The sequence below is a fragment of the Hyla sarda genome, chromosome 3, assembly GCF_029499605.1.
Source record: "Hyla sarda isolate aHylSar1 chromosome 3, aHylSar1.hap1, whole genome shotgun sequence".
Taxonomy (NCBI): Eukaryota; Metazoa; Chordata; class Amphibia; order Anura; family Hylidae; genus Hyla; species Hyla sarda.
Window position 1 is genome coordinate 261,290,385 of NC_079191.1, and position 21,107 is coordinate 261,311,491.

Here is a 21,107-nt window from a genome sequence, read left to right on the forward strand (position 1 = left end):
GAGGTCAGAGACAACTGGCAGGGGAACCTCAGCGGGATCCATGGCCGGATCTACTGTCACGATGCCGGCTGGCAGGTAGTGGATCCTCTGTGCCAGAGAGGGATGGCGAGGACCGCGCTAGTGGACCGGTTCTAAGCCACTACAGGTTTTCACCAGAGCCCGCCGCAAAGCGGGATGGTCTTGCTGCGGCGGTAGTGACCAGGTCGTATCCACTAGCAACGGCTCACCTCTCTGACTGCTGAAGATAGGCGAGGTACAAGGGAGTAGGCAGAAGCAAAGTCGGACGTAGCAGAAGGTCGGGGGCAGGCGGCAAGGTTCGTAGTCAGGGGAGATAGCAGAAGTTCTGGTACAGAACAGGCTTTAAACACACAAAACGCTTTCACTAGGCACAAGGGCAACAAGATCCGGCAAGGGAGTGCAAAGGAGGAGACTAGATATATCCAGGGAGCAGGTGGAAGCCAATTAAGCTAATTGGGCCAGGCACCAATCATTGGTGCACTGGCCCTTTAAGTCTCAGGGAGCTGGCGCGCGCGCGCCCTAGAGAGCGGAGCCGCGCGCGCCAGCACATGACAGCAGGGGACGGGAACGGGTAAGTGACCTGGGATGCGATTCGCGAGCGGGCGCGTCCCGCTGTGCGAATCGCATCCCCAACGGCCATGACAGAGCAGCGCTCCCGGTCAGCGGGACTGACCGGGGAGCTGCAGGGAGAAAGACGCCGTGAGCGCTCCGGGGAGGAGCGGGGGCCCGGAGCGCTAGGCGTAACAATTCGGTGGAGTTTATTCCATTCCAAACAGTATTACAAAGCTGGCTACGTTTAGCGACCTGTGTTAGCTTATGTCAAGCATGAGAGCGACGAAACGTAGCTTGCTCATTAACACTGTTTAGAATGTAATAAATTGCACTGAATTCTGCACTTTGGTGAGCTACGATTTTCCTTGTATATAAGTAGGTATCTATGCACGTAGATAAGTTCATAGGTAGGTAGCAAGGTAGGTAAATGGGTAGCTATGCATGTATGAAGGTAGGTACTTAGGTTGCTATGTAGGTAAGTAGTTAGGTAGGTATGTGCCCAGGAAATTAATAAGGTAGGTAGCCAGGCAGGTAACTGTGTAGGTAGCCAGGTAGGGAAGTAGCCAGTGTTCCTTCACATCCAAATCATCATCCCCCTTACCTGTCACCTGCACCCCTTCCCCCATCACCTGCATCCCCGACACCTGCACACTCCCATCACTTGCAGCCCCCTCATCATCATCACTTGCACTCCCCCATCATCATCACTTCACTTCCCCCCTCATAATCATCACTTGCACTTCCCCCCTCATCATCAACACTTGCACTTCCCCATCATCACTTGCACTCCCCCCTCATCATCATCACTTGCACTCCCCTCTCATCATCATCATCACTTGCACTTCCCCCCTCATCATCAACACTTGCACTTCCCCATCATCACTTGCACTCCCCCCTCATCATCATCACTTGCACTCCCCTCTCATCATCATCATCACTTGCACTCCCCCTCTCATCATCATCATCAATTTCACTCTCCCCCATCATCACTTGCACTCCCCCATCATCATCACTTGAACTCCCCCATCATCATCACTTGCACTCCCCCCTCATCATCATCATCACTTGCTCCCCCATCATCATCACTTGCACTCCCCCCCTCATCATCATCACTTGCACTCCCCCTTCATCAGCATCATCACTTGCACTCCCCTTCATCATCATCATGACTTGCACTCCCCCCATCATCGTCATCACTTGCTTTGGTGATGTAATCGGCGCCTGCGCTGCTTGTGGGCAGAGGTCACAGGTCTCCTCTCAGTGAAGCTGCAGGTCCTGCAGCTCACGCTGACAAGAAGCTTTAGCTGTGTGTGCACACAGCTTAAAGTGGCGCTCACTCACTTGGTGATCCGGGACAAGTGTCTTGGATCCCCATTAGCGGAGTGACTGCCTCTCCGCCCGAGGCCCCGCTTGCCACTCAAAAGCACCCTGTGTGCCATGAGTAGCACACGTGCAAGGGGTTGCCGATCCCTGTCCTCTTTGAAAACCATAACTCTCTTAATTTTCCATCTACAGGGCCATAGGAGGGTTTAAATGCAAATGTAATTTTACTTTATAATGACACCCCTTTATCATCATTTTACAAAAACTTTTTTTCTCAGTATATAAAGAAATTCAGGCTTTGATATATTTTTACATTTACACCGTTCACCATTCAAGATCATTAACATAGATGAAACCACAGGGCCCTGATGCAAAAAATTGTCCTGGGCCTCCCTACCTGCTTCCCCAATTCCCAATGACCCCCTTATTCGGCCTCAGCCGCACAAAGATACCAGTGTCTACAACACTGATGGGACACAGACAAATTAACGAAGATATTATATAGGGTACTGCGTGACTCCCAAATAGCAATTGACAACATCCAGCAATAGACAAGAAACTACAAATGAACATGTGTTCCGGGATGCGCTTAAAATATAGCTTTTACTAGGTATGCTTTAAAATAGTAAATACAAAAGAACGTGCCCAAGTGAAAGGATTAACGCAAAAAGCCCAAGTTGGCCATGTCTAGATGCAGACAAGGCACTCACTGAGATCTGCAGCGCCCAACCAACCCAGTGATGCCAAAACACAAGCATATAGACCCACTAGTCAAATATGGTATGATCTTGCTAGGGATGAAAAAAGACAAATACCCTGAATATGTTTCTGCTGCTAAATTTGAAAGCGGTGTTAAGGACCAAACAACAATACATAGGTTAGATTAAAAGTAATATGTAAATTGGATGGTGGGGATCAGCAGACCTAGAGAAAAAAGTATGTCCCTATAAAACTTGAAAGGGAAAATGTATATAGCAGACTCAATATTTTTTACTGTCATTTTTATCAAAGAGTTTTTCATAAACACAAATCCAAAAAGAAGAAAAACAAGGAACTTATATCACAGGGGCCGAAGTCCAAAAACAGTCGGCAAAATACAATGCCATCACAGGGGCCGAAGCCCAGTAACATTCGTCATGAAAGAAATTAGAAAACAGGCAAAAAGTAGGGCCAATGCAGGCTGTGAAAGTCACAGGAAGTCTTGAAAGGCCTCCAGTACCAAAATTCTAAATTCCTAAAACTACAACTATAACCTAAACAAGCGTGCTTCCACGCACCATCAAACAATAGACAATAAGGCTGTAAGAATTACAGACAAGGGAGGGGAGGAGAAGGAAAGACAAACAGTGGGTACACAATGACAAATACATAACAGCCACACAAAGCGGAACAGAGAGGAAGAAAAAAGAAAGGGAAAGGAGAAGGAAAGGAAAATAAAAAGAGAGTAAGACATCAAGGCGGTTGTCCACCAGTAAAACGATCCCAGGGATCCCAGACCGAGAGGAATAAGGGTATAGAATTGTTGAGAGGGGCTGTCAGGAATTCCAAGGAACAGATCTCACGTATACGGGCTAACAGGTCCGACTCGGGGGGGGGGGGGGGGGATATGGGGGGTTGAGTTTTCTTCCATTGTTTGGCAACAAGGGTCTTGGCGGCCAAGACAATATGTTGTAAGAGCTTAAAGGGCTTCTTAGATAAAGAGGGGTGAGAAAGATGGAGAAGATAAATAAGGGGGTCTAGAGGGACCAGCACACCCAAAACTTCAAATAGAAATATGTGCACTTTTTTCCAGTATTCCATTAAAAGAGGACATGCCCAAAATATATGGAAGACTGTGCCTAGTCCCACCTTACAACGCCAGCATTGAGGAGGGATGTCAGGGTTAAGTCTATTCAATAATTCTGGAGTATGATACCAGCCCAGAATCAATTTATTTATACTGGGTCTCCTTGTAGACAGTGCAAATCAAAGCCTTAGAGGCCCTCTCCCAGATAGCCTGCCACTGAGGAAGGGTAATGGTAGTGTTGAGAGCAACCTCCCAGTGGCCCATGTATAAATGTGATGGGGTGACTCCCTCAGGAGCTTGGAGAAGCAAGGAGTAAATATCAGAAGAGACCCCTCGCCTGAGGCCCACCACGGCACAATCTTTCGAATCCAGTAGGCAGAGAAACTACTGTAGAGCCATGCAGGGATAACATATAATGCCACAAGTGCAGATATTAAAAAAGTGCTCAGAGGAGGGGAGATCCCAACGAGTCATCAATTGTTCAAAGGGCAGGAGAAAACGTGAGAGAGGATCTACCACATCAGCCCAACAGAAAAGGCCCAGAGATCCCCAATCCCCACTCCCGAACCATAGCAGAAGACCATAACAGAAGGAAAGTCAGGATGATACAGGAAAGAGCGCAGAGGGGAAGAAGGAGAAAACAGTTTAAATTTCACCCCCAAACATATTTAGAGAATGTCATGGGACCCAGTAGAGGGGAAGAAGAGCCAGTAGATGCCGGAGGAGACCAGAAAAGTGTATTAGGGTGGATGGGGGTTAACCAAATCTTTTCCAGCTCCATCTATCGGCTGTACGCATGGTAAGAAGACCATGCTGTAAGATGGCGCAAAATAGCAGACTCAATAAATATCACTCTGTGTTCCTGTGGAGGGAAGAAGTTTCTCTCCCCAACGGTCAAACCACACTCATCCTGTATTCACATTATAGATGTCATCAGATTCCACGGTACTGCAAGGATACACCTGCAATCATGCAGGGAGCCAGAATTGCCCGGCTCTCTCGCTGTATGAAGCGAGAACCCAGCCTCTGACATCATTTGTATTTATTATTTTAAAGCATACCTAGTAAAAGATATATTTTAATCGCATCCCTGAACACATGTTCATTTGCTGATGGGACACAGTCAGGAGAATACACAGTGATTTAAGTGACTTACAGGCAGGGCCAGACTGGGACCGAAAATAGGCCCAAGCATCTTGAAATAAGCAGCCCATTTTTATGGTGGGGTCAGACTGCTGGTACCCCCACCAATCACCTTGTTTCAAGTGGCTCTCCAGATGTTGAAAAGCTGCAACTCCCATCATTTCTAAGGATCCTCAGGAATTATGGGAGTTGTAGTTTTGCAACAGCTGGAGAGCCACAGATTGGGTTACAGCGTCATCCATAATAACTACAGATTTTACAAGTGACTACAGCTGATGGGACAGTGAAACAGACTATACAATAATATCAGTGACCTAAGAGACGTCTTCTCTGTTGTCTTTCCTTTTCTTCTTCATCTGGTCCAGACACCAGGACTTCTTCAAGCTGCATCTTTTCTGCAGAGTCTGACACTTGGACATCATTGGTTCCTTTGGGGTCATTGGTCATCATTGGTTCCATTGGTTCATGAGGGTTAGCAGAACCTCATCCTCTGTATGAAGACAATAATCATTATATTTCTGCCAAATACTGTACCTGCTGAATATAATGCTGCCAAAGACTGTACCTCCTGAATATAATACTGCCAACCACTGTACCGCTTGAATATAATATTGCCAACCACTCGTCCCCCTGAATATAATACTGGCAAATAATGTACCTCCTGAATATAATATTGCCAACCATTGTACCCCCTAAATATAATACTGTCAACCACTGTACCCCCTGGATATAACCCTGCCATGTACTGCACCCTCTAAATATATTATCGCCACACACCGTACCCCCTGAATATAATACTGCCACACACTGTTCCCCCTGAATATAATATTGCCACCCACTGTACCCCCAGAATATAATAATGCCACTGTGTCCTCTGAATATATTATTGCCACACACTATACCCCCTGAATATAATACTGCTACACACAGTTCCCCCTGAATATAATTCTGCCACCCACTGTACCCCCTGAGCAAAATACTGCCACCCACTACACCCCCTGAATATAATACTGCCATACACTGTATCCCTGAATATAAAACTGCCACACCAGCCACCCCCACCCCATCACTGGTTTCCTCATCACCCCAATGCTCCCTCCCCCTAACCCCATCCTCAGTCTCCTTATCCCCCCATACACAACCCCTTACACCCCACACACCCCATCCTCTGTCTCCTCATCACTCCACGCACCCCATCCTTGGTCTCATCATCCCATACACCCCATTCTCAGTCTCCTCAACCCCACACCTGCACTTCATATCCCCCTCACTCCATCCCTGGTCTCCACATCATCGATCACATCCCATTACACCAAGCCCCCCCCCCCCCGCACCCCATCCTCGATCTCCTCCCAATCTTCAGTCTCCTCATTATCATTACACCCCAGTCCCCACCCCCAGGTAGAATAGGCCGCTGCCTAGAACTCCCTCTTGAAGGGGGCACTGCTCTGTCCGCCACAAGAAACTTAGCCAGCTTGCATCAGAACCACCTGCTCACAGCCAGCAACATTTTCCCTGTTAGTGTGTCACCCCAGTAGTAAGGAGGTTACATTGAGGAGGAGGTTTGTAACAGTGTGTAACTCCAGTTGTAGGGTGATTACATGAGGAGGAGGTTTGTTACAGCTTGTCACCCCAGTAGTAAGGTGGGGTGTGTCAAAGGGTGGCGATAATAAGCGTTGTCAAGGGGGCAGCAAAATTAGCTTTTACCTAGGGTGGCAAAAATCCTTGCTCCAGCCCTGCCTCGGTCTCCTCATCATCATTACATACACCCCCCTGTCCTTGGTCTCCTCATCATCATTACACCCCCCCCCCCCGTCCTGCCTCGGTCTCCTCATCATCATTACATACACCCCCCTGTCCTTGGTCTCCTCATCATCATTACACCCCCCCCGTCCTCCTCATTATCAGTACACACAACCAACTCCCCCCCCCACACACACACACACTCCATCCTCCTTAGCATCATTTCACCACATTCTCCACCCCTGTACTCCTCAGCATCATTACACCACATCCCAACCCCTTCCCCCCCGGGCCCCCGATCCTCAGACTATTTACCTTGCTGAAGCAGAGCGGTGCTGCTGTGAGAGTCTTCAGCTCCTGTCACTGCCGGCTGCCGGGCCGGAGATAGATCTTGCGGGGTCAGGGGCTTGGAGCAGACATGGGTGCTCCAATCAGCCCCGGCCTGTCCTTCTGACCCTGCTGCAGCAACAGGGCCCATGCCAGTTAAAAAAAAAAAAAAGTGCTGGCAGTGGCGAGCCCGGGATCTGTTGCTGCAACATATAGTATAGTGAAGTGGCAGGGGCCCCCAGGCTATGAGGCCCAGTCACAATTGCGACCCTTGCGACCTCGCTACGACACTGATTTTAATAGTCTGGACAATTCTGCATGCAGCAATACCAAATATGTAGAGTTTAATTATATTTAAAAAAAAAACATTTTTCTTATTTACTTTACATCTTTAAGTCCCCATAGGAGACTTTTACTAACCATCTTTTGACTGCAATTATATTGTTCATTGCTAAGCAATAACATAGCACTGATTAGTAATATTGACAGTCTACTTGTACAGTCTGCCTAAGGAAGACTGCACAATAAGATGCCAAGAGAGCTGCATGGAGAAGGAAAGAGATCTCTAGCACCCATCTTTCCTCATTGGACCCACGTGATGGTGCTCACAAATGCCTGGCAACAGTAGTCATCAGTCATCATCACTGGATATGAAGTATGCATCACTAACCCTTTTTTGCCCTTGATTACAAAAAATATTGAAATTAACCTTTACACTACCATATACCATCAGGCATGCAGACAATAATTCCTATTTTCTCTAATCCCCAGGGATGATACTATAAACACGTTATCTTCCCTAAATAACTATGGGAAATAATTTGGGGATATAGAGCAATATAGATTTACCCCTGATTTAGATCACCCAGTTCCCGAAGGAACAGCGTTCACAGTCCCACTCACTACCTACAAAGACTTAAAGGGAACATTGGTAGCAACCCAATCAGCCTGTTTGTCTTGTACTGCTAATCTTGGGTGATGAATACCTTCTTCCCAATTTCCAAAACAGGAAGTATCACATGGGAGTGGCTATATGGTGGTGCATGGGTAGAATTCTACGGAGAACCCCCAAATGTCCCAATATCACATTTTATGGCCTCAATATCATAATTTGCACATGTCAAATTGAGCCCTGTTACAAATTTTGCATTGGGGTGGTAACTTTAAAATGCACCATTAATGTTATAGACAAAATGTTAAATAAATATCCATATTTAGTATCCACAAATAAATAAATAAATTCAAGGAAAATGTCTTCAGAACATACTTTCATAACAGAAGTGCACCACGATATGGCTCCAAAAGGACGTATAAGGAAGTATAACTCGAAAAAAAAAAAAATCTTCATCCAGTTACAGTAAATCACCATAAATTTAAAAAAAAATATGTCAGAGAAAGTGTCACAATTCGCAAAAGGTTGCCGTCTTAAGGTTTAAGACCTTTTATATTGCATATAGTTTATTTCAAATTAAAGGTTAGTAAAGACTGCATTGCTCGATTTATTTTCTAGTTTAAGCTACTTTATAAGGTTTAAAAATCCTTTGCATTTAGGTATCGCACAGTGTTCTCTATAGTGTCACTTCAGCCTCTAACAACCCCCAGACGTTTGTGTCTCTTACATCAAGGCAACATGGAAGGAGCCGTCGGCGCACTGCTGAAGTTATGTAGAAAAGGCTGCTGTGCATATAAGCAACCACAGCTCCTTCATTCACATAAAGATTAGAAGGCTTTGTGTCAGAGAAGATCTGTATCTGATGAGATATTCAGACATGTTGTTTACCCACTGTTCTTTATACAGCTGTATATACTGTAAATGTCCATGAATGTATATAGCGCCATTTTCTATCATATTAGGCCTTTAATCTCATACATAGGTTTCCTATGCTGTGTACCTGTGGGAATGAGACATGAACATTGCAGGAGAGGAGACTTCTAAAACTGGATAGAAATATTGATAATGAATGTTGCTGTTACGCCTAGCGCTCCGGGTCCCCGCTCCTCCCCGGAGCGCTCACGGCGCCTTTCTCCCCGCAGCTCCCCGGTCAGCGCTGACCGGGAGCGCTGCCCTGTCATGGCCGTTGGGGATGCGATTCGCACAGCGGGACGCGCCCGCTCGCGAATCGCATCCCAGGTCACTTACCCGTTCCCGTCTCCTGCGGTCATGTGCTGGCGCGCGCGGCTCCGCTCTCTAGGGCGCGCGCGCGCCAGCTCCCTGAGACTTAAAGGGCCAGTGCTCCAATGATTGGTGCCTGGCCCAATTAGCTTAATTGGTTCCCATCTGTTTCCTGGCTATATCTAGTCTCCTCCCTTGCACTTCCTTGCCGGATCTTGTTGCCCTAGAGCCTAGTGAAAGCGTTTTTGTGTGTTTATACCCTGTGTACCAGAACTACTGCTATCTCCCCTGACTACGAACCTTGCCGCCTGCCCCCGACCTTCTGCTACGTCCGACTTTGCTTCTGCCTACTCCCTTGTACCTCGCCTATCTTCAGCAGCCAGAGAGGTGAGCCGTTGCTAGTGGATACGACCTGGTCACTACCGCCGCAGCAAGACCATCCCGCTTTGCGGCGGGCTCTGGTGAAAACCAGTAGTGTCTTAGAACCGGTCCACTAGCACGGTCCTCGCCATCCCTCTCTGGCACAGAGGATCCACCTCCTGCCAGCCGGCATCGTGACAGTAGATCCGGCCATGGATCCCGCTGAGGTTCCCCTGCCAGTTGTCTCTGATATCGCCCGACAGATCGCCCATCTAACCCACCAGCTGTCGGAAGTGTCCACCATTGTGCGCCAACATTCGCAACTTCTTCAGCAATCATCTCCTTCGCCAGCTCCTGCACCTCCTCCGCTGCGAGTGGCCACTCCTAGCCTCCACCTGTCCTTGCCGGACAAATTTAATGGGGACTCTAAGTTTTGCCGTGGCTTTCTTTCGCAATGTTCATTGCACCTGGAGATGATGTCGGACCTGTTTCCCACTGAAAGGTCTAAGGTGGCTTTCGTAGTCAGCCTTCTGTCTGGAAAAGCTCTGTCTTGGGCCACACCGCTCTGGGACCGCAATGACCCCGTCACTGCCTCCGTACACTCCTTCTTCTCGGAAATCCGAAGTGTCTTTGAGGAACCTGCCCGAGCCTCTTCTGCTGAGACTGCCCTGTTGAACCTGGTCCAGGGTAATTCTTCCGTTGGCGAGTATGCCGTACAGTTCCGTACCCTTGCTTCAGAATTATCCTGGAATAATGAGGCACTCTGCGCGACCTTCAAAAAAGGCCTATCCAGTCGCATCAAGGATGTGCTGGCCGCACGAGAGATTCCTGCCAATCTGCAAGAACTCATCCATCTAGCTACCCGCATTGACATGCGTTTTTCTGAGCGACACCAAGAGCTCCGCCAGGAAAAAGACTTAGATCTCTGGGCACCTCTCCCACAGTATCCGTTGCAATCTACGCCTGGGCCTCCCGCCGAGGAGGCCATGCAAGTGGATAAGTCTCGCCTGACCCAGGAAGAGAGGAATCGCCGCAGGGAAGAAAATCTCTGTCTTTACTGTGCCAGTACCGAGCATTTCTTGGTGGATTGCCCTATCCGTCCTCCACGCCTGGGAAACGCACGCACGCACCCAGCTCACGTGGGTGTGGCGTCTCTTGGTTCCAAGTCTGCTCCTCCACGTCTCACGGTACCCGTGCGGATTTCTGCTTCAGCCAGCTCTTCTCTCTCAGCCGTGGCCTGCCTGGACTCTGGAGCTTCTGGAAATTTTATTCGAGAGTCCCTAGTGAATAAATTTCGCATTCCGGTGACCCGTCTTGTCAAGCCACTCCACGTTTCCGCGGTCAACGGAGCCAAGTTGGATTGCACCATACGTTTCCGCACGGAGCCCCTTCTTATGAGCATCGGATCTCATCATGAGAGGATTGAACTTTTGGTCCTCCCCAATTGCACCTCGGAAATTCTCCTTGGACTTCCCTGGCTTCAACTTCATTCCCCTACCCTGGATTGGTCCACTGGGGAGATCAGGAGTTGGGGGTCCTCTTGTTCCAAGAACTGTCTAAAACCGGTTCCCAGTACTCCCTGCCGTGACCCTGTGGTTCCTCCTGTATCCGGTCCCCCTAAGGTCATTAAGGACTCTGCCTGCCACAGGAAATGCCCCTCCCCCCCTCCCAGTCCCGTCAGGCAAGCCTCTGTGCCACCCCATGGCCCCCGTCCTGGTGTCACACTGCCCCGTGCCAGGTCTCGCCCTCTGCCCTCTCTCCCCATTCCTACTCCTGCGGTTCTGCCTGCCGTTGAGGAATCCCTCCTTCCTTTCCCGGTGTCCTCATCCCAGGGGAGGCAGTTACCCGATAAAGAGAAGGGGAGACCTAAGGGGGGGGGTACTGTTACGCCTAGCGCTCCGGGTCCCCGCTCCTCCCCGGAGCGCTCACGGCGCCTTTCTCCCTGCAGCTCCCCGGTCAGCGCTGACCGGGAGCGCTGCCCTGTCATGGCCGTTGGGGATGCGATTCGCACAGCGGGACGCGCCCGCTCGCGAATCGCATCCCAGGTCACTTACCCGTTCCCGTCTCCTGCGGTCATGTGCTGGCGCGCGCGGCTCCGCTCTCTAGGGCGCGCGCGCGCCAGCTCCCTGAGACTTAAAGGGCCAGTGCTCCAATGATTGGTGCCTGGCCCAATTAGCTTAATTGGTTCCCATCTGTTTCCTGGCTATATCTAGTCTCCTCCCTTGCACTTCCTTGCCGGATCTTGTTGCCCTAGAGCCTAGTGAAAGCGTTTTTGTGTGTTTATACCCTGTGTACCAGAACTACTGCTATCTCCCCTGACTACGAACCTTGCCGCCTGCCCCCGACCTTCTGCTACGTCCGACTTTGCTTCTGCCTACTCCCTTGTACCTCGCCTATCTTCAGCAGCCAGAGAGGTGAGCCGTTGCTAGTGGATACGACCTGGTCACTACCGCCGCAGCAAGACCATCCCGCTTTGCGGCGGGCTCTGGTGAAAACCAGTAGTGTCTTAGAACCGGTCCACTAGCACGGTCCTCGCCATCCCTCTCTGGCACAGAGGATCCACCTCCTGCCAGCCGGCATCGTGACAGTTGCAACCAAAAGAAAAAGCAGTATTTTTAAAGGAAATACATTTGCCCACAATATAAACACACTTTGTTTTTACTACTTGTCTAAGTCAATTAAAAACAAAGATATATAAATTACAGGATGTCTTATGCTTTATTATTTTTGGAGTTTCCTTTAAATTGGAAACTGACATGAGGGTCACCAGTAATAACATGAATATACATGTAGACAGGGTTCACCTGACCTTACCCAATACACAGGGTTATAGTGTGGGGGAAGCGGTTAAAAATAAGATATTACTAACTGTGATCTGTGGCCCAGTTCCAGAGTGAGACCCGTTACCAGCTTCGTGCAATGGAAGCGGGACCTAGCATCCCTGCCTCCTTCCCCTTTGCGCCAATATGCCCCCCCCCCACATCATCAATATTCATGAAAGGACCCTTTGCCCATGTAAACGTTCTGTGGGTGGGCATATCGGAGCAGAGGGGTTGGAGGCAGGGATGCTGGGTCTTTCTCCAGAACCAGACCCCAGATCCAGGGAAGTTTCACCCACTCTATAACCAGGTGTATTAGTTTTGGTGCGGATGAAACGACTGTCAGTTTCACTTTAATTTTAGGAATGTAAATGTTGTAGTAGAATTTCCTTTTTAATTTAATCTAACAAGAGTTAAGTGAATCGATTCAGCGTGAACCTGTTTTGTCATTTGCCTTAGGCAAATTTATGAGGGATATTTACACATTTTTTTTCTTTTAACTGTGCATTTTCTACAACATTTTAGGGCAACATAGCTCACTATCATGACATTAGTCAATGGCCGAGCTTATCTGAATCTGCTAACACCAGCAGTTCTGCCATGTTGTAGGGCACCCAATATTCAAATGATCACTGGATCCAATAGCGACATTGTCACTGCATCTATTCACTGCATGGCACTTTGTAGACTGCAAAATAGTACACAGTAGTTTTTACAAACCACTTCTATCTTCTCCTTCACTTCCCAAGATGTCTCTGACAGACGGACATCAAATTTGCTTCTGCTAGATTGCAGGGCCAGGAGCTTTAAACCCACAAAGTGCATTTACTCTAGTGCTACTTTAAAGCCCTGGAGTGGCTCACAAATGATGAAAGTCACAATTATTTGAAAATAAAATCCTTTTTTTTTTCATATTTGATAGGAATTGATGGATAGAAATAAAGAACTTCCACAACTGGCTCAAAGACTGAATAAAAAAATAAACAACCTCACTGAGGAGATCCAAACAAGGGATCTTCCAGAGCAAGTACTCCAGGCAGAACTGCAAGCAGCCCAGTTAAACCAATCTTCTGCAAAGCTTGATGGGTAAGTAGAAACAAAGCATCAGAACTGTGTATAGAGACTGGGTCTCTAGGAGTAGGTTTCAGTTTGGTTTTGTTCCATTATAGTGATGTTTTCTTTCTGGTGATGTGTTACGCATTGTGGATCTACAACCTTCATTTCAATTAATCCTGATTTATTTAAGTAGTTGTGTTTTCTGCTGGAGAGCAATGGATCCATCCTGGATTTTAGTTGTATCTGTCTCTTGGTGTGGCTTTTGCCTTTATGAGGTTTTTTAAGGAACTATTTACCTCTGATCTGATGACAGCCTGCTCTTGTCTTGTTTAGTGTTTCTGTACATTTGTATTGGCCAGTACATGTTGTCCTTGTCTTGTGTGAATCAGTGCCACTACTAATTGGTTTTCCTATCCTAAACTACCATTCAGACTTGGGGGCATCTGAGTACAGGAAGCCATTATTAGGAGCTTGGAAAGGAGGCACTAACTTAATAACCCTCTAGTATTGTTATACAATGTTAGCTAAAAGAAGAAGCAAAAAAAAGTTATTTCACCTCTACAGTAAACGGAATAATAAGGTGATTTGTGAGAGTCTCACCACTGATAACCTCATATATCCCAAGAATGTGGTCTGCTTATTCAGGGATAATCTTGTCCTTATTCCCTGGACCTGTGGATAGGGGATAGCTTCATGTTAGAATACTCCTTTAACAAGGAAGTAGAAAACAGGAAGGGGCACAAGGACTTCCTTCCTTGTATAGTTAGAAGTATAGTCATGTCAAAACATGAAAGGGGGGCTTTATTTTGCTACTCCCTTTTATTTACTTCATGTAACTTAAGAATCAGAGTGATTCTTATTACAAACAAAAGACGAATAATATTTCTTGTACAGAGATGAGGTAATCACAAGCGAACCATTTTAACTTTGTGAGATTTCAAGCTCGTATCCAGATGAACTGCCAGTATTATATTTGCAGGTTTTACTTTTTAGATATGCAAAGTGTGGCACAATTACGTATGTAAATTACAATTTGCTAAAGCAATACACCTTCAACTGTATGTGGTCATAGCTGGCCTGTTTCACTTCAATTATATGTTTTCAACATTTACCAAGCTCTCATTTGCTTTGGACATTAATGCATCCTGCTAATGCCAGGCACAAACACCTCTCAATAAAACATCACAGCTGGCTTGATTTCAAGGTAAAAAACAGTGCGGCAGTGCCACCTACCTGTGTACCAGATATGTACTCATCCAGCAGACTGTCTCACCTGCAGAGCTCAGCAAGCAGCAAAATCCTTATCAACCGGCTGCCAGAATGTGTAGAGAACATCAATCCAGAAATCATTGCCCTGACATAAATAAAAAGATGTTTTGCACAATCCCTATGCAACTAGTGTGGCAGAATGGGGGAAACTATATTGTCAACATATGCAAATCTGATGGTAACATATCTGCTGTTATTACTACCAAAGATATCTCTGCTAAGTCCATGGTGTGGCTAGACTTGCTTTTAGAGGGTCTTTGTTAGGTCAATGTGATTTAACAAGAATCTTTATCTTGTGATAAGTGTTAAAAATGCTAAATTTTATTACATAATAAGTAATGAACAAGTCCTAGGGAAGTGAATACTCTTAAACTTATGCTTTGCATTTAAAACAAGCTGTTCTATAGTAATAAAAGCAATAATATTTATCATTAGATATAATGTCATCAGGGTGCTCAGAAGAAGATGGTAACACAGAGCTATCTTATTCTTGTCTTGTTCCAAACTTTCTTGGTCACTAGTACACAGCCAAAGAATTCAGTTTATCCATTCAATTCATTTTTTTGTTGTTGTATATTGAATAAAAAGCAATGAATAATTGTCAGTCTGTTTTAGAGCCCTGCATCGGGATTGGGATCCAGCGGGACCAAGCAGGACCCAATAAAAAAACTTGCAGGTGGCAATAAGGATGTTACAGGCGGGTCACAGAACATACAGCGGGTCCTGCAAAATCCAGCGCAGTCCCATAAACCTCTGAGATATCACAGGGGGCTGATAAAATGGCATAAGCGGTGATGAGATGGCACAAAGGGGTGATGAAATGGCACAAGGGGGTAATAAAATGGTAGGTGGGGTACTATTAAAGGGGTTATCCAGGCAAAAACTTTTTATATATATCAACTGGCTCCAGAAAGTCAAACAGATTTGTAAATTACTTCTATTAAAAAATCTTAATCCTTTCAGTACTTATGAGCTTCTGAAGTTAAGGTTGTTCTTTTATGTCTAAGTCCTCTCGGATGACGCCTGTCTCGGGAAACGCCCAGTTTAGAAGCAAATCCCCATAGCAAACCTCTTCTAAACTGGGAGTTTTCCGAGACAGGTGTCATCAGAGAGCACTGAGACAGAAAAGAACAACCTTAACTTCAGAAGCTTATAAGTACTGAAAGGATTAATATTTTTTTAATAGAAGTAATTTACAAATCTGTTTAACTTTCTGGAGCCAGTTGATATATATAAAAAAGTTTTTGCCTGGAATACCCCTTTAAGCTGTGACAAAATGATTGCAGGAGCAGACAAGAATGGACACGCATGTTGCGGGATCGGGCAGGAGGGGAACATACACCTTGCAGGTGTGGGCAGTAATAGTCAGAAATCCAATGGGAACAGACAGAAGTGGGATTAAGAAAACTGATCCACACAGGGCTCTTGTCTGTGGTTTAGGCTATTGTTAGATTTAGTACAAAAATAAATATATCACCACCAGCACTACATCAATGGCTCTGTGCTTAACCTGCATCTCTCACCTTATGTGGCACCTACTTTCACTTGGTGGTGTCCAGCCAATCCCAAAATAATTTTCCCAATTACAGTTCATCAGTAGAAAGTTGTAGCGACACTAACCTCATCCTATTACAGCTGATTGGTAGGACTTGTTACCTTTCCCTTGGTCTACAGCCTTTTTTCAGCATTGAGAAACCACTAGTAAGCACACAATTGCCATAGGCCAGAGGAGAGGTGGCGTGCCCTTCCAATAAGCTGTAATAGGATCTTGAACATAGTATAGTGTTTTCGGGAGGTGAGTGGTCCTGAACTTTCTTCTGGGTACTGGAGGTTTTATATGTATAGCTATTAATTGATTGGTTTTGACTTTGTGATATATGATGCACTTGCACTTTTACCCCTTCCCTCTTCAGTGCTATAGTTAGGTATATGCAATAATTGGTGCCATATTCCTGGTCCTTCATATATTCTCTGCATCCAGTTCCTATTGGGGGAGAGTTTTCACATTAAAACATTATTTAAACTTTATTGAACACAAAGAGAAACAGACAAATTGGTATAGAAAAGAGAGGTGAATTGAATTGAATGGTGAATTTTTATCATCAATGACACAATGGCAAAACATAAATATATCAGATGGTGCAGCAGGCAGCTTGGGATATTAGCCAAAATAAAGCAAGGATGTGTCATTATGGTGTTATTATAAAACAACTGTAATAGCAAAAGGAACAAACATACAGCAGAAACATGAACACCACTCAACTCTAGAAAAGAATATGACAAGGGGGATCTGCCAAACACAGATTGGTAACACAAAACACTGTTCATCTGACCAGTCTCAAGACAACACAGGCATATAGTTCACAAAATAAAGCAAGAGAAAGGAGGCTAAGGGAGGATTATAGAGATCAGCTGTATGCAGTAGTGGAAAGAAAGTCCAACCAGGGTGGCCATATTACGTTATAATGCTCAAGGCATTATATGATAAGAATCTTCCTCCATTAGTTCCTGTATTCTCTGGAGGTGGAGAACTTCAGCATACCATTCAGAAAAAGATGAAGACTGGGTATTCTTCTATTGCTATGGTATGATTGTTCTCATTGTAACAAAAAGAGAGATTAGAAGCATGGTCAATAATGGTAAGGATCATTTAGAATTACACACCAATAATGTTGTGAATAAGGAAAACAAATTTACCATATAAGGCCATTTACCATATAAGGACCACTAATTAACAAAGGAACCCCCACATCAACAGCACAGTAGTGAGGAAGACCCTTAACTAGATTCTTCTCCCATGCTACCCTAACTGGAGATAAAGCTTCTGAAACCACTATTTACTATCTGTGTTTTATAACTGGTTTTCCTATTTTTTTCCAGACTTGACTATGAAGGCATTTTACAATTTATGTTCAGTAATGCACAGAAGCTGCAAATTCCAATAGTTTTTAACAGAGCCCAAGAATAAATAGCATCATATATATATATATATATATATATATATATATATATATATATATATGTATGTATATGTGTATATATATATATATATATATATGTGTATATATATATATATATGTGTGTATATATATATATATATATATATATATGTATATGTGTGTATATATATATATATATATATATATATATATGCATTTTAGTAAAGAAAAACAAATTGCCAAACAACTTGTCCAAAAAAATTGCTTTGTGCCAAGGATGTAATGGATTTTGAAGATTATTTTGCCATTGATACATTTCTGTGGGTTTCATTTAAACTTAGATTTTTAATATTCCCATCTGTTTGCACAGGATCCTTGCTGAAGCTAAAAACCTCTCATTTAATGCTACGGTGGCTTTCAATGCATACAGCAATATCAAGGACTCGATAGACAATGCTGATGACATTGCAAAAGAGGCCAAAGCCAAGGCGAATGAGGCAGGAGAACAGGTAAGGGCAATAAAGTTTAGAAAAAAAGTTCTGTTTTTAACTTCTAATCCTCTTAAAGGGAACCTGTCATCACTTTCATTCTGCCGGAACCATGAATCATTGGTGTGGCCCCTGGTGGCTTTTGCTTAACTCCCTTTAATGTATACTCTAATTTAAAGGACCCACTGGTTCCCTGTTAGGCTATGTTTACACGGCCACATTTCGGAGTGGAAATCTGCGGAAGAATTCTGCCAGAAATGTTGCCCAAATTTGCTGCGCATTCACTTTAATGGGATTCCGGTGTTCCAGTCCTACAGTGGAATTTAGAACAGATGGAGTAAGCACTCGTGTAACATTGAGTGGTGCTTGCAGACAAAGAATAAATGCAGTATATAGGAAGAAGTCTTGGCACTCACGTATCTCTGCAAAATCTTTAGTGTTTATTCACACATCATCAGTATAGCGACACACATGACGCGTTTCAGCCACAAGTTGATAACGGCTTGTGGCCAAAATGCTTTCTGTGTGTTGCTATACTGAACATGTGTGAATAAACATGAAAGATTTTGAAGAGATATGTGAGTGGTGAGACTTCTTCCTATATACTACAATGGAATTTGGCCTCAGAAATTCAGCATTCTTCCAAATTTAAAGGGGTTTCACACCATAATTTTAGTAGTACGAACCTACCAGAACTGGGTATTTTCTGTTGAATCTTGTTCTCTAAACTACACATTCCACAGTTCCATAGTTTGCAAGTATGAGGTCACTTTCCTCCCTCCCACACATCAGCCACCCCACCCACTGAAACACACGTGATCCCTTCGATGCAATACACCAGTGTTTCCTAATTAGGAAAATTAACTCTCTCCCACTCAGCGATTACTCCACCCATTGAAGCATGATATACTCCCTCTGATCACCTGACTAATGATGTCAGGTCTTGACGCACTGCAACCTGGGATATCCTGAGACATGAGTAATTTTGTATGCTGTTAAAAATAAATTTTGGGGCGATAATCACAGAACAATTGTGAGAAAACTGTCACACACAATTACATACACTATATTATGAACTAACTTTACAGCCCCTGTAGTATAGTCAAATAAAAAAAGATCCTGGAATACCCCTTTAAAGACTTGTCTTTTATTTTGTGGAATTCCCCAGCTGAATCCCATTCAAGTCAATGGGGCTTTGAATTTCAGCAGAATTCTGTGTTTTGAGAGCACAGAAATTCCACAGAAATGTTGCTGCAAGCTTTGCAGAACAGGATTTGAGCAGCACTGTGGAATTTCACCATGTGAACATAGCTTTAGACGGATTGATAAAGAAGCTACGATAGACAAGTTTTGGGACTAATCACCTTTCCTGTAGAGGAGAATATCTATCTACAAATGCCATTAGATAGGCATTGCATTTTTGTTGTACGGAATGGGGCAGATACATTTAAAAGCATGCAGAAGTATAGTGGGGGCCCTTTCTACCTCTATGGAAGCTCTATAAGGGCTTTCTACACAACCATAAAATGTCCATGTGCATAGCCCCTCAAAGTGTTAAAGTGGTGCTACAGGGAAGTTAACGAAAATAAAAATGTCCCAACGCCACCACAATACCTGTTGTGTCCCCTGTAGTTAACTATGTGATTTTGCCAGCTTTTGTGACCTCTGTTGCCTCCTAAATGATATTTTCCTTGCTTGCAGCTCAGACTACAAACCCCAGCAGTCACTGCAGCTCTGTATAATGACTGCCAGCCAATTGCTTTTACTATTTGTGTGCATGCTGTGTTGTCAGCAGCACACACTGTACATGTCCTTTCTTTCTTTCAATTTATTTTTATTGAACATTTTCAAGAGAAAATAAACATGCAGATACATCAGTCAAATTGTTGTAAGTGAAACTTGTACATGAATGTGAAGTGACTGATAGTCCATATACAAAAATGCGGATAATACATAATAGCTCAAAAGAGAGCAACTATATAGAACTAAAGGAAACACATCTTTACAGGAGCATCTACAGCAATCTGTTACACTTAATGTAAAGTATTATCATAGATACATGTCTTTTCTTTTAAACTATCCTTCCTCCCAGCAATAAATCATGCTATGCTCTGAATGGCAGAAGTCAGTGATTAGATCTACAGCACGAAAATAGCAGCATTATGTGCTGAGAAGACTTCTCTGCTGAAAAAATCCTCACACAGGAAGAGGGAGGGGAGGGTGGCTGTGAAGCTAGAAATCATGTGGCGGTTGTCTTGCAGGAGGGTAAGGGCTAGTCTCATTGAGGGGTTTTCAAAGAGATAAACAGGATCAGATAATGATGTCTTTCTCTCACTCCCTGCATGTAAGTGACATCTGAAATAGGAAAACTGCTCTATATAGCTAATAAATTACATTTAGACAAATAAATAGGTTGGTGAGAAGGAAAAGATGGGCTATAGGTCTAGTTCCCTGGAGTAGCCCTTTAACAATACAAATAGCAATACAAGTGTAGGTGTATAAATCCCAAACTTAAAGTGGGTTCTGTAGTAGAATGCACATTACATTAGTATAACCCTCAACTTTATGGACCACCTATGTGTAGGAAAAAATCTTTTGTTCTTTCTTATTTTTTTATTTATTTTTTGTTAACGTCATGTGTTATACAATTTAATTTAATTTTACCAAATGTAGAAAAATATATACAACCCCAATGATTCTTATAAAATATGTGAACATTTAAATAAGCAAATATATTTCCTTTGTGTATTTTAATGTCATGTTCACCCTCTGTAAAAGAAATGTTAGTTTTTCGCATTTTGGGTCTGACTCCAATTTCTCTCTCAGTTGCTGTTAAACTTTTAGATATTACCTTTGTTTGCCATATTCATATTACTGCATGCAAATTTGACCTTTCGAGGCTATTATTTTGATTGTTCTGTATCTAATAGCCCTCCAAACCCAGGATAGCTTGATAGTTTGTACAATGCCCAGCTAAAATTAATCTGTATTCCTATTCTATACAACTTCATTTGGCTCGAGCTCAATTCATTTATACAAAATACACAGCATTTTTTGTTCTTTTCTGTTTTATGGCTAAGATTATTGAGTTAATATCATGGACTTTTTCTGAATTAATTTTCCCAGGGTTTGTTTCAAAATGAGCTTTGCATTGCAGAAATTAGCATTTTA

At 44.2% G+C, this 21,107-nt stretch overlaps 1 protein-coding gene across 2 annotated transcripts in view; it reads left to right on the forward strand.

Moving 5' to 3' along the window:
- The window catches only part of LAMA2 (laminin subunit alpha 2), a 943,701-nt gene that overhangs the window by 795,963 nt on the left and 126,631 nt on the right, over positions 1–21,107 (forward strand). For both annotated transcript variants that reach the window (XM_056566521.1, XM_056566522.1), the window contains 2 exons: positions 13,107–13,270; positions 17,819–17,957. In XM_056566521.1, the coding sequence (XP_056422496.1) occupies positions 13,107–13,270; positions 17,819–17,957 (303 nt within the window). The remainder of the gene's footprint in view (positions 1–13,106; positions 13,271–17,818; positions 17,958–21,107) is intronic.